Source organism: Drosophila tropicalis, unplaced genomic scaffold (assembly GCF_018151085.1).
Source record: "Drosophila tropicalis isolate 14030-0801.00 unplaced genomic scaffold, ASM1815108v1 contig_393, whole genome shotgun sequence".
Classification (NCBI taxonomy): Eukaryota; Metazoa; Arthropoda; class Insecta; order Diptera; family Drosophilidae; genus Drosophila; species Drosophila tropicalis.
The window spans coordinates 2034260-2048126 of NW_027172855.1; the positions used below are offsets into that span (position 1 = coordinate 2034260).

General features: G+C 35.4%; 1 protein-coding gene across 4 annotated transcripts; it reads left to right on the top strand.

The window, feature by feature from the left end:
- Positions 1 to 50: 50 nt before the first annotated feature.
- LOC137573000 (uncharacterized) lies at positions 51 to 11909 on the top strand. 4 transcript variants are annotated; one of them, XM_068284860.1, is made up of 11 exons: positions 51 to 199; positions 4635 to 5206; positions 5301 to 5486; positions 6643 to 6820; positions 6936 to 7595; positions 7658 to 8255; positions 9015 to 9993; positions 10062 to 10189; positions 10500 to 10814; positions 10876 to 10962; positions 11024 to 11909. In XM_068284860.1, exons 2-11 carry the CDS (start codon positions 4890 to 4892, stop codon positions 11143 to 11145), a joined length of 3570 nt encoding a protein of 1189 aa, XP_068140961.1. In that variant the 5' UTR covers positions 51 to 199; positions 4635 to 4889; the 3' UTR covers positions 11146 to 11909. The 4 variants fall into 4 exon arrangements, with proteins under 4 accessions (XP_068140961.1, XP_068140960.1, XP_068140962.1 ...); XM_068284859.1 differs by lacking the exon at positions 51 to 199 and adding an exon at positions 1466 to 1572; XM_068284861.1 differs by lacking the exons at positions 51 to 199; positions 4635 to 5206; positions 5301 to 5486 and adding an exon at positions 6003 to 6129.
- The last annotated feature ends 1958 nt before the right edge of the window (positions 11910 to 13867 follow it).

Sequence of the window (13867 nt, forward strand, 5' to 3'; positions counted from 1 at the left end):
TAAGTAAGGAGAGAGGTACTCTAATCAAATCTATTAATTTTGAATCAACATACCTCTTTTGTTTCTGTCAAATCTGTTGAATTTTAGTTGTGAGTTTGGAAAAGATATAAAGCTAAATGCAACATATTTTACTAGTTACGTAGCAGATTACGATTGGATGGCATTCAATTTCTATTAATTTTATATCTATCAATTATAGGTAAGTTAAATATATAGTGGGAAATTAACTTGTTGAACTTTAAATTGTTGTTAAAATGGATGGCAAAACAATCTAATATTGTGATTAAGGGTCTCGCACAGTATGATATTCTGAGGTGATCCTGTTTGTTTAGATATACTTGTAGAAACGTATTATATGTAGTATCCTCAGAAATTAATCTATTGTGGCTGTGTAAAGCAAAAGATTCCGAATCCTTTTGAACGTGTTTATTTATAAGATAAGCTTTATATCATTCTGCATGTTTTGTCGGTCACGATGTGTCATCTGTAAAAATTTTTACTATTTATTTTGGGCACTTATTTTACATAAATATTTATCCCAACTAGTTCAAATTGTATCACCTATATATATGCTTTTTTAATATTGGTATTTGTAATAATTACTTCAATCGGCAGGTTCTTTTAATTTCGTTAATTAACATTTAAACAATATAATGGGAGAACTAGGCAACCTACATATGTATTTCTTTGATTGCAAATAGTCAGCAAAAATTATCTTGATTATTATTTGCAATTTAAATACGATAGTTAACGAATTCTATCAATTTGTTTATATTATCGGAGTCCTAGTCGATAAATAAACTGTTAGATTTGACAGCGCTGTTAAGTGAACACATACTCTGTTATACTCTTTTTTTCTCTTCCCCGAGCGAGAGAGTATTTTTGGTTTGTTATGCTCTTTGTTAAACATTGGGGGAGGGTAGTGTAACTAATCATTTAGTTGTTTACTTACATTTCCATTAGCTAAATAACAAACACAAATAACTGGATTGTTTTCTATTTTGAAAAATAGGATTTTGAAAGATTTTCATTGAGAAGAAACGAATTTCCAAATACTTTTTTTGCAAAGAGGTAACAAATAACTACAATGAATAAAATTTCAAAAGATTTTATGAATTGGGATCAGAGTTATATTTCAAATATTCTTGTTTATGTGATATGAAATGTAATTAGTTGAGATAAATAGCTAATAGTATATGATAAAACAAATTAAAAATTTAATTAAGTTTATAAACAATTTTATCTACTTTGCTCGTTTGGGCTTTAATTTTAAAATAGGTGAAAAGTTTTTGAAAAGACAAAGCATTTTTCAAAATATCAGATAAATAATTTATAATTGTTTTTTTATTAAATTCTTTAAATGAAAGTATATTATGTATTTTGTACAATGAAAGAGTGTTCACTATTCACATCTCTATATCCAAAATATACTTTATACCGTATTCTTGATTTTGCTTCAGTCGCAAATCAACACGCAGACGTTAAAGTCGTTACCAAAGTGCGCGACGGCGCTTGAGTTCAGGGATAAAATTTGTTGTGTGTAAGAAGTGAAAAACGCGACGTGCATAGGAGGTAAAAAGATACATAAATACATACACACTAAGTGCGTGTGTGTGTGTGCATAAGTGTAAGCAAAAATTGCAAAATGTTGTTCTCGGAAGTTAGGCCGCCTGCCTCCCCACCTACCTACAACCCCCCTCTCTTGTGCTTGTCTGTTTTTGTCATTCGGTGACTCGAACAAAGGCTAAAAAGAAAAGCCGCCGTTAAAGTCGCCGCCGACGTTGACGTTGCCGTTGCCGTCGCCGCGTCGTCTGTCATTACCGATACAAACCAACCCACTCAAAATCTACCATCGCCACCCCCCTCTCATCGTCTTTCCAACTCGCCGTGTTTATTTGTGTGCGTGCGTTTGTTGCCTATATTTAGCAAAAAACAAAAAAACCAATTGGAAGATTTTTGATTTGACCTTTTAAGTGCAATTATTAGGCAAAGTCGAAATGAAAAGTTTATTTCACTTTTGTCAGTGTATGAGTGCGGCTTCCTCTGCTTGGTATTTCTGTTTTTTTTTTCCTGTCCCTCTCTTTCTCTCCCACTCACTTCAAATATGTGCATGTGTGTGTGTGTCTGCATAAGAAAAAATCGATGCCAGACTCCCTGCAGAAACTTCATTCAGTAAAGCCGCAGTAAATTTTACAGTTAGACAAAGTTAGCTTTCTGTGCAAATGTGAGTGTGTGTGTGTGTCTCTGTGTAGGTGGCCAATAACACCGGAAATGAAATTTTTCCGTTTTAAGCAAAATAAGTAAAAACTCTGAAATATATGGCAAAAGTTTTTGTATCTATTGTTGTTTTTTTGTTGCATCCGTTGAGCAAATAGCAAAAAATATAGACATAAAATAGTTTTTTCTCGTTGCAAAAATCAGAGCAAAAATCATGTTTATATATAGAATCGTGAGCTTGGATACATGTGTGAGTATTTGTGTGTGAGTGTGTGGGAGGTATGCATGCGCCCGACTCTCCTGTCTCTCTCTCTCTCTTTCTCTCTCTCAAACTCCGACTCCTATACTCCTTCTCTATGCCGAAAGTGTATAGAAAATATGAATGAAGATAAGGAAGGCAAAATGCGACGACAAGGCAGAGGTAGAGAAGGTGTAAAAGAGTGGGAGTAAGAGAGTGAGAGACTGCGTATGGGTTCCTGTTGTTGTTCTGGTTCTTGTGGTTGTTGTTTTTTCACACCAGCCAATAAAAACGTGAAAAATCAATGCACACAAAAAAATACAACAAAAAATACAAATTTTGTTGCTTGAACAATTTTTAATTGGCTAAAACAAAAAGTAAAACACGAAAAAACAAAAATTGTGTGTGCTATAATGTGAAAATCATTTTCCAGAATTTCGCAAAAATGAGGGCGAACACAAAGAGCGATAAAATAGAAAAACTTTTTGCCGGAGCATGAAAATTTATCTCAAACGTGTTAAACGGTAAATGGGAAAAGGACCAGGAAATGCCACTATAAAAGAAAGAGTAAAACAGATGGAAATAAGGAAAAATATATGTACATATGTATGTACATACATGCATCTAATCCAGGGACTTGTGAGTTTTAATTAAAGTTGAATAAATTAAGATGAAATAAGAAATTAGCCATACAAATAGGCCAGAATTAACAATCGCTCAAAGGAACAAAGGGACATCTTACACACTCAGGACTCGATTTATTGTGAATGCCGACCGGCAGACCTTTTCGCCGTTTTTATATTTTCAAATATTGGGAAAACCGTTAAATAATCTTTGCCCACGGGACAAGTACCGAGCTTAGCTCTGCTTTAGAGCCTTCCGATATCCGAAAGACATAAGTAAATATATATGTACATATGTACATACAATACATACATTTGGAAAACTATGTTAACTCAGCTCCACATTTATTTCAGTTTCTTTCAAGACTTGGCTAAACTTCAATCTATTATTAAAGGCTAGATAATATTCCTGTTATCTAGCAGATCTAAAACGTATAGTAAAGCTAGGAAAAGTAAACATACTTCAAATTTTTATGACATCTATTAGATGTAAACAAAAATTTCTAAGAAATTTCTAAATGGTTGTCTATAACAATTTGTGGAGTTACATCTTTCAGCTTCACAGCTTTATACACAGAATGTCTTTTAAAATCCTACATTTGCCATTTGTGGGGGGGTCCCAGATTACAATAAATTAATACTGTACAGTAACACAAAAATGGGTAAAACTAATTTTAAAATATGTGTAACACATGAGACGCATAATATTCACAGAATGATATAATTTCTATGCAGTAAAATAACTTTGAAATTGGGATATATTTCGTCAAATAATATCAAAGACACTTCTACTAACTATCAGTTAACCAAATACTTTCCAAAAATCCTTTAAAAAAGGCTGTAAAGTTTATGACATGATAATCGAAGTTAAAATATGTACTTAGCTTCATTTTAATACTTCGTATACCCTACACATTAAGGTATAATTATACCAGCTTTGGCTCTCTTGTTGCAAATTTTCATCGTTCAAGAGAGGATACATATAATTATTTTGTATTGAATTCGGCTATCCATAACTAGAATCAAATAATTGCATATATCCTTGCCAAGTTGTGTAGTCCTTGTTAATATATGTACGTGTAATTATATTCTAGGATTCAAACTAAAGTCAAGGTCAAAAGGAGGGTAATAGAGAAGCAGCAACAAGACAGGCGACAAACACTTTGCGTGTCTGATAAAATCAATTAACATCAAACAAATTTCATTCCACACCTAGACTACTTAGGCTGCTCAATAAGACTCCCTGTTCCCTTTTTCCTGCCTGTGTCATAAACATCAATATCAATTTCCTCAACAAAAACGGAAAATATCCATATCCTTTGAACATACTGTGTGCCTGCTCCACATGAAGGCAGCACAGCAGCGCAGCGTCGTCGTCAAAGTTAGAGTCAAAGGGAAAGGCATCTAAATCGCACGCGCGCCTAATTGGTTATCACAAGCTACTGAAATCAATATTAATTATTTATTAATAGACGCCGACAGCGGTTTTACACATCACAACAACAGAGTATTACGAATTCTCTACCAAAATCTCACCTCATCTTTCTCATTTGCAGAGTAACTGAAACATTTTGATGATGAATTCAATGACCTGAAAAAGAAGTAAAGAGACGAAGACGACTAACAAAAAAAAAAAAATTTGAAAAGCCAATCACTTTCACAAGAGTCGTCGTTGTCGTCGTCGAGGGAGCGCCTTTCGTGGGGGCGCATTGATTACATTTTCATAATCAAAAAAAGAAAAGAAAAACGAAAACACAACAACAATAATATAATAGACAGAGTCAGCCCATGGTTTCAATGAAAATCGCATAATGTCAGCAGCAGCAACAGCAGCAACTGATTCGTGTGGAGCACGCGATTCAAACGACGCTGAGGCTGAAACTGAAACTGAAACTGAAGCAGAGGCGTTGGATAAACTGCTGGAACTGGAACTGGATCTGAAGGCGGTGTCCGACGACCCCAAAACGCAAACAAACACGGAGGCGTCCATCGATTCGGAGGTCGCAGCAGCAGCAGCAGCTGGTCCAGTTTTCCAAATGGCCAGCAACGTGCATGTTGATGGGGATGTGGTGGATGTCGATGAGTTTGACTCCGTACTGCCAGATGCTTGTGACCAACATAAGCAAAAGTATGTCGCCAGATTGTAAATTAATTAAAAATTCTAGAACAACGACATTAATTTGATTCATTTGGTTTTCTTTTTTGTTCTTTCTTGATTTCAGCGAACAATTGCATTTGCAGTCGTCACTGGAGCCCATCTCCCTTGATGATATACCCGAGCCCATTAAAGTTCTAGATGAGATAATATCCGAATTTGAGGAAGCAACAACGAAACCGGTGGCATTGCATAGCAATAGTGGAGAAAATCAATCAGAAGATGATGGCTACATGAGTCTGAGTCGCAAAAAGTAAGTAACTAATAAGAAAATTCTACGGATTAGTTGTAAATTCCCTCAAATTAAGATTTGGTTTTAGATCTTGCTAGTCTGGTTAACTTTCCGTTGCAGATCTCTCATCTTAGGAACTTTAATTTCTTACTTTGATTATTGATTTTAACTAAGTTATATGGAGGGATGTGTAAGACGTGAAAGGATGAGGGATATATAATTCAGTACATTTAGCATTAAAGTACATCAGGCCTATCCAAAATCAGAATTTTCGTCTTATGACACAATCTATAAATTTAAACATGCCGCTGAATATGTCCAACTCCACAATTGTTATCATATACATATGAGTCTTTTTTGAGTCTTTATCTGTTTAAAACGATTTTCTGATCATAAATATCTTGCCCGTTTTGAAATTTTAGTTTTCCATTATAAAAAACAAGTTCCCAGTGTTTTATATTTCAAATAAAGATCAATTTTTCAATTGAAATTTACCTTGCAAAAGTTTTAGTTGTTTGTAAATTTATATCATATCAATGCGAATTATTTTTCTAAGTTGCTAAAAGCCAAATTTATTTTATTTAAAATCAATTTAATCTGAAGATTTTGTTATTATGTTCTGTGTTATGCCCAAATTTCTGTACATTCGTTTTACGAGAACATTGTAATTACAATTTTAAAAATATTCAATATACATAAGCAACTCGTTTGATGGAACGTGGCTTACAAATTTATAAACTTAAATTATTATTTAATTGATTTTTTAGTAAAAAATAACTTCAGAAACTTTAAAAAGTGGTTGTAAATTCAAAAAATATGTAAAATTAATCTCGTTATACTTAAAATTCGCTTAGTTAGTTTTATATTTGATATATGTATATATATATAGTTAAGCTGTGATTGGCAACATTTGAAATATTTTTATTCTTGCTTTGCCTTTCTTATAGAAAGTTATACTTTATCTTTAATGTTTTTTCATTAAATAGATATCTAGGAGGGATACTTTAGTCCTTTCAGGACATAAAAAAAAAACATTTATACTAAGATTATTAGAAGGGCAATTTTCTAAATTATAAACACCTATAAAAATTGATGGTGCAATATGCCTGTACAAAATTATGGCTTTAACTATAATAACCATGGAAAATAATGTATGGCTTACCTTTATTTTTGATAGCATGTCCAAGAAAGACTCGGAAGATGTTCCGCAGACACCCAGCACAGACACCGTACCCGAAGGCAGTTTCAATGAAGTCGACGGCACAGCCGAAAATCTAACGAAATTATCATCCGAGGCGGAGCATGGCCAGGAAACAAGGGAAACAACAACGACGCCGCTTATACAGACAACGCTGGTAAGTACCACTCACAACCACCCACACACACACTCACCCAACCATTCCACTTAATGGGAAACCAATTAACCCAACCATAACTCGTATGTCTATTGCTTTGCCACCCATTTTTTAGCCCAAGGCACGTAGTGCCAACTCGACGCCAGCCACCAACTCAAACTACTCAAGTCTACCGTGCTGTGGCGCAAGGGCCTCTTCCAATTTGGTTGGCACTTCCGTGGCAAATTCCTCCAGTGGATTGGAGGCCAACAATCATCGCACTGGCAGCTGCAATGGCAGTGGCGAACGAAATGCACTGGGCATTGATATTAGTGCTGTGCATAATGCTGTGTTACGTGGCAACCTGGCCAAATTGCCTGAACCTATCGTAAATGAACATCCGGTTACCATTTATCCGGGTCCATCGGCTAAGGCAAGCGGCGGCAATGGCGGTGGCGAGGGGGCACGTAGTAAACGTTTATTGAATTCGGTTGAAAAACACAAGGAAGTTTGTCACATGTTGAATCCACATTCCAATAGCACGACAACATCATCGGCATCGTCTGGGTCTGGCTCTGGTTCGAGTAGTGAGGCATCGCCATCGGCTTCCCATTTGAATGTGGGAAAATTGGGTAAAAAGGATGATGACTATTCGGAAGACTCGCTGGAAGAGTCAACCATCTCCACAGATCTAACACCAGTCAAACAGAATGGTGTTGCCTGGGAAATACATTTCAAGAGCAATAAAAAGAAATCATCCGGTTCAAAAAAGACATCCGGTGCATCAAACAAAAAGGTAATAAACAACAAGTTCACATTAAATTGATTACTTCTAATTGAAATCATTTTATCTTGTAGCATCAGCAACAACAACGTTCCAGCAATCAATTGGCCGACTTTAACAATAGTTTCGTCTACAACGAGCAAAGTATGCTGGGCAAGGGGACTTTTGTTATACGCCGCTCTACGGGCAAGAAACCGCCGCGTGCTGCTGAAATATTTAGTATACCAAAACCACCGCGTACATCGTTAAGCGGCGGCATTGGAGGTGGAGCTGGAGCCATAAGCAATGAGTTCTATACCAGTGACAGTGAACAAAGCGAATCTGCATCTCTGCCACCAGCACCAGCACCAGCTCCTGCACCACCACAACCACAGCCATCGGCGGCTCCGTCCGAGATGAATTTCATTTACAAGGAATGCGAAGCTGCAGCAGCTCATACCCGACGTGGTTTGGAAATCGCTGCTGCTCATCGTGCTGCTCTCTCGTTGGATATAGCCGAGGCTCCCGATCAATTTGCTCACAATAAACCAATCAAAAGCAAAACGGCCATGTTAACCGAAAAACGTTTGAGTGCCGAATCCATGCCGGATAATACGTCGAGCAGCGAAGAGTTTGATGAGACACGTTTAAATGGCAACAGTGGCTACGATATGTATGCATATAATGGAAATGGTAAGGATTAAAAGTTTCTCAATTTGGATTATAGGTCGATTATAGGTTAACTTTGATTTTTGCCGAATTCTTATTAATACTTATTAAATATTGTATACTACAGCATATTAATTAGTTAAACCTCTGATCTAAAGAGGTAATACTTACTCTTAACCCTGAGGCTCTGCTAACATTGTTTAATATGTACATAAGTATGTGCTAGAGCAGTCAAAGGTCCGACAAGTCACTTGACTCGTTTAAAGCATATAGTTGTGCACATAAAGTTCCATCCGAATTGGAGGCATCTTTTTCTTTTCTTATATTTGTTTACCAAACCTTATTTAATCTATTTTAAGTTTCATGTCTTTATTTTGAAACCAAAATTTGAAAGTTTAGCCATATCTACAGTTCTTTTTGAAACAAATTTAGTCTTCAAAACAAATAGTATGTACACATAAACTAAAGTAAAGTGTTGTTAGTATGCTGGTTCGGAGCATTTTATACAACGAAATTGTCTACAACTAGATAAAAGTTTCAGTTATGCGGGTGTTTCAATCTGAAATAAATCAAAACAATAATCGTTAAAATAAAATTAAGGCAAACTGAGGGGACTTAGAAACAAAGTGAAGGAAGGAAAGTGATATTTGAATAATTTTGTGGGTAATAAAAGTCAATTTTGTTAATTAATTAAGAGCAGCCAATAGCACTTTCTTTTAGAAGTCTAAACCATCTTTTAGTAACGTCAATTGACTTTTAACTGTTCTCTCTCTCATCCCACAGATCAGCGCGTTTCAAATGCCACAACGCCTCATACCGATTTGGCACCCACTTTGGAAGAGGACGAAGAGTTATCCGACTTTAGTTACGGCTGTGCCCCACTCAAGCAGATCGAGCATAATATTAGCGCCTTGTTACGTGGTGATCTGCCCATTGTGGGTCAACAGGCAACGGGCATAAGTAATGGAGTGGGTGCCGCTACAGCTGCTGCCTCATCTTCTGCAGCGGATGCTTTGCATGCTAAGCGAGTGCTTGAATTTCGACCTGGTGTGCACAAATCCGAGAGTGCCAAAGAGATGTTGTTATCTCAGTTGCCCGCTTTGGGACCTTTGCCACCATCGCCACCCAGTTCCAATCCGGATATGTTTGATTATGATGCTCCATTGCCGCCGTCGCCGGTGGAGCCACGAAAGCAACTGGAACTGCCAGCAACGGCTGCTGCTGCAGCGCCACCCAATCGTGGCACCACTGTGGTGGAGGTGCATGCCACTGCATCAGGAGCTGCTGTCCATAGTAATAGCCATACGCGTCGTAGCCGGGATAATGTGGCTGCAGTACGTCATTTTACTGATGAGCTACCCCCGCCACCGGCACCGGCACATCAATCAGCCAGCTTTGCCGAGGGTCTTACCGGAGTTCCCATTGTTCCGCCTCATCGTGGCAGCGGTCCTGCTGGTGCCAATACAATGAAATCTTGGAGCATTGACTCGCAATACCGCAAAAGGTCACCGAAACTATTCGGACACTATAGCAGTGGCAGTGGCATAACCACGCCCACTGGTCTGGGACAGATGCCACCGTTACCACCGCCGCCAGTACCCCATATGGGTACAATTGGATCGTGTGGCGAAGGCGCCACCGGTTCCTATCAACGCAGGTACATCAACTATGGCACCAAACGCAGTTTGAAACAATCGCCGCGTGAAGAGCATCGCCTGCAAACCTCATGTAGTCTTCCTGAAACCCCAATCTTTGCCAGAGGGTAAGCCAAAACAAAGGACTCGTTTAAATTTTCAATGAAACTAAACATTTTTCATTCTTTTTTATTAGCTGTGACATACCACGTACGCCATATCGACGCCAAAATGAGCCTGTGCCAGTGAGTGGTTCACGAACAGCTCCAAGATCTAGTACATCGAATAGCATAAATATGGGCACTTCCATTTTGGGAATTGGTGGTAAGTTGAATACCGAAATATTATGCCTTAAGAGAGCATACTTCCCAATGTAAACTAGTAGAATCTTTTGTCTATGGAAGTCTATGTATATGCATTAGAATTTAGGAGTTGATTGAGCTTTCCTTAAGTCCAGTCATTTAACTCAATGAGTATTTTGGGAAGTATGTAATTGAAATTCATTCACTCCTCGACTAAATCTAAATAGTAGGTAAATTTTGATTTAAAGATCAATTCAATGCGATTTTAGTTTTGTAGATTGATTTTTTATAGAGATTCTCTGAAATTAATGTTATATATCTTACTTTTTTAGGTGGCAATTATGGCACTGCCCAGATCTGTCGCCAACGTTCGATTAATCATGCCTTGGCCTCCAACGAGATGTTACGTATGACTGGTGCACCGGCACGTGGTTGGTATCCCAAGCAACGTGGATTACGTCCCGCATCGACCGAAAATATTGATCGTTTGGCCTCCGTTCGTGTCTGGGATAATCCGGCTGGTATGTCCGGTACAGGACAATCGCGTAAACCTCTAACATTGCCACCAAATTTAACGCCATCATTTTTAAATAAATCACCCCGCGAGGCATTGCGTCGTGTGACAAGTTTGCTTATTACCAAGAAGAGTGAGTAACGTCAAGACCTTTTCATTAAATTTGTATTAATTTTAATTCTTTCTCGATGCAGAGAACAATAAGGAACGCAAGCACAAGGCATATTGCGATCAACCCATGGATGATAATAATAGCAAGCATGCCTATGAATTTGAAACGGGTTAGAATGAGAAAACAATTGATCTCTAAGTCAATATAATTAATTGTTAATCTTCATGCAGGTTCAAATAAACGCAAGGATAATGCCAGTCGTAAAGATAATGGAGCTACACCCAAAACTAAAAAGAAAGGTCTCTTTAAAACTCTATGGAAACGCACGAAAACGGCCTCGCTGGATCAATAGAGGAATATCTAAAACAACAAAAAACACAAGAAAACCAAAACTCGAAGCAAGCCTAATCACTGCCCCCACTCCTCGTCCCTATCACCATATATTTATATATACATATATAGTATATACACTATATAAAGACGATGATAATAATCGTGCACTTCAATGTACATTTGAAACAAATGAGAGTTTAATATGCTACAACAACAAACAACAAACCCACAAACCAAAACCTCACTGACTCACTCACTCACTCACCCAAACTTAAAACATTTCACGCTCGTGTTCGTATGTTCAGCTCACCTTGAATTTTTCGCAAATGCAATTATTTATATATATATATACATACTAATATATATAGTATATATATCTATATACTCTCACTTCGTAACTTAAATATATACATAAAAAGAAAATAACGTAAACTGAATAATTCCAAAAATGCACAAAGCCGTGAATCGTAAAGACTGAAATGAGTAAACAAAGAAAAAAAAAAAGAAAACAAACTAAAAAATTAAAAGCAAATTTAATAATGAACATATGAAACTGAAACACATACCAGATATAGAACTCCCCCACGGAGAAAAGTGTGAAGCACTGAAAAAACACCTCAATTTAATTAAACCACTTCCAAAAACAGAGCCCCAACCATACCCAGACCAGACCACAGACTCCTCCCCCTTAAACCAACCTTGAAGAGCAACAACAAATCCCTTGGCACGCAACTAAAAAAAAAGTGAAAAAAATTGCAAACAAAAACAAAAGAAGAAATCGAAGGTTAAGCAAAACATGTGTGTATTACGCGTATACAAGCACTGAAATTATATATATATATATATATTTATATATATATATGTATAACTGAACCATTTAGGGTTCTAGGCAGCATTACTTACTTTATCAATATGGGGAAAAATGTTTGATATTTCAAGCACTTCTTTTTTTGGTTTATTGTTGGGTATTTACATGATTTTGCAAAAAAAAAAAACCCGTGATTATCACGCAATTTGCGAGTTTATATACTTTAAAACACTTTTGTCTGATTTAACGACTGACTAATTTCAATTAAAAGATTATTAATAAATGGTTCTCACTAATTGAACTGTTTTCGCAACTTATAGAGCAGAATGCGAAATGTTTAAAAAGCTTTTAAACTTAACTGAATCAAATAAATTTTAAATTTCCCAAAAAACTGAAGAAAGGCAGCGAATAAGACAATAGATTAGGGTTAATTTTATAATTTTTTAACATCAATAGAATTCAAAAATAGTTTTTATATTTCCCTTTTTTCGTCTATTCCGATCGAAAAGTCTACTATAAATAGTTGATAAGGAAACAAATTTCATTCCAATTGCGTCTCCTAAATAAAGGAAACAATTTATAAATGGAAAGAAATCCAATTTGATTTACCTTACAATCTTATAAAATTTTAAAAATTTTACTTTGTTTAAGAAACTTTCAATTCTGTTAAAACGAAAACATTTTTTAAATACTTTTCATGATCAATTTGATAATTTTTGCAAAATTATAGAAACTACGGCCGTGTCGTAGTTAAACGCCAGTCTTTATGATTGAAAACATTTTTGGTTGTTTTTTTTTTTATGGGCAGAGTGCAATAAATTCCAACAAAAGTCCATAAAATAACACTCCAAAAATTGTAAGCTATTTTTTTTGTTTCTCTCGAAAAACCAACCAAAATTTCATTTATTTCCACATGGAAAAATTTGGAAAATTAAAGAGTTACGCCCTCCAGATTTCAAAGAATGTTTGATAATAATTATATGGGAAAAAAAAAACAAAAAAAAAAAAAACTTTTCGAAAACTATTAAAAAGCAAAACCTTAACTTAACCCAAAAACCGAAATGAAAAAATAACTTTAAATAATAATGTGCTCAACTCTAAAAATGAAAACCGAAAAAAGAAAATTGACTTTTACCAGTTAGCATTTTGAATTCTCGAGACGAGATAATGCAGAGAGAGGCAGATGATAGATAGCTAGAGGAGAAGAACAAACTGTAAACGTTTACTAGTCATTACATATTTTTTATTAAAATTAAACAAAACAAAACAAAAAATTAATGCAATTAACAGGCAAATACACTCACACACACACACACACACACACCAGAAAAAAAATACACCTACAACACACATTTATATACCTAAACACAGTCACTTGAAAAAGCCAATGGACAGCAATAAATTTTTTGGCAGCATTTTATTGAGCCAACCAACAGAAAAATAAGAATAAAATGCAACAGAAAAAGTAATGAAGAAAATAAAGTTGAAAAGTATTATTAAAGAATTATATTATATGCTATAGCAAGTTGGTATTTATTATAATTAACTATATATATATATATATATATATAAATATATATGTGAATATATATATATATATATATTTCAATATATATGTACAATTATTTGAATTAATATTATTGAATATATTTTTTAGAAAAGTAGCATGAAACAAAATAAAAAATAACGAAAACAACAAAAATATTTGCTTTTTATTGACTATTTCTAAATATTAAAGATTGAAGTTTGGATAATTTGTACGTTTAAATTCGGTAGACCTTTTTATATATATATAATCATTTTGCTTACAGGCTGAAACAGGACACAATTTGATTAGGACGAAACATAAACTTTATTGTCGTATAAAAAAAACCTTAAAAACTTTTCTTTTTATTTTCGATTTAAAGCAAATACTCGATTTTGCTTATTAGAC

Bases quoted from the DNA above. Each gene is read 5' to 3' on its own strand.
- LOC137573000 (XM_068284860.1), top strand. From the start codon at position 4,890: ATGTCAGCAGCAGCAACAGCAGCAACTGATTCGTGTGGAGCACGCGAT. The intron at 5,487-6,642 runs GTAAGTAACTAA...TATTTTTGATAG, and splicing joins ATGAGTCTGAGTCGCAAAAA to CATGTCCAAGAAAGACTCGG. The intron at 10,963-11,023 runs GTTAGAATGAGA...ATCTTCATGCAG, and splicing joins TGCCTATGAATTTGAAACGG to GTTCAAATAAACGCAAGGAT.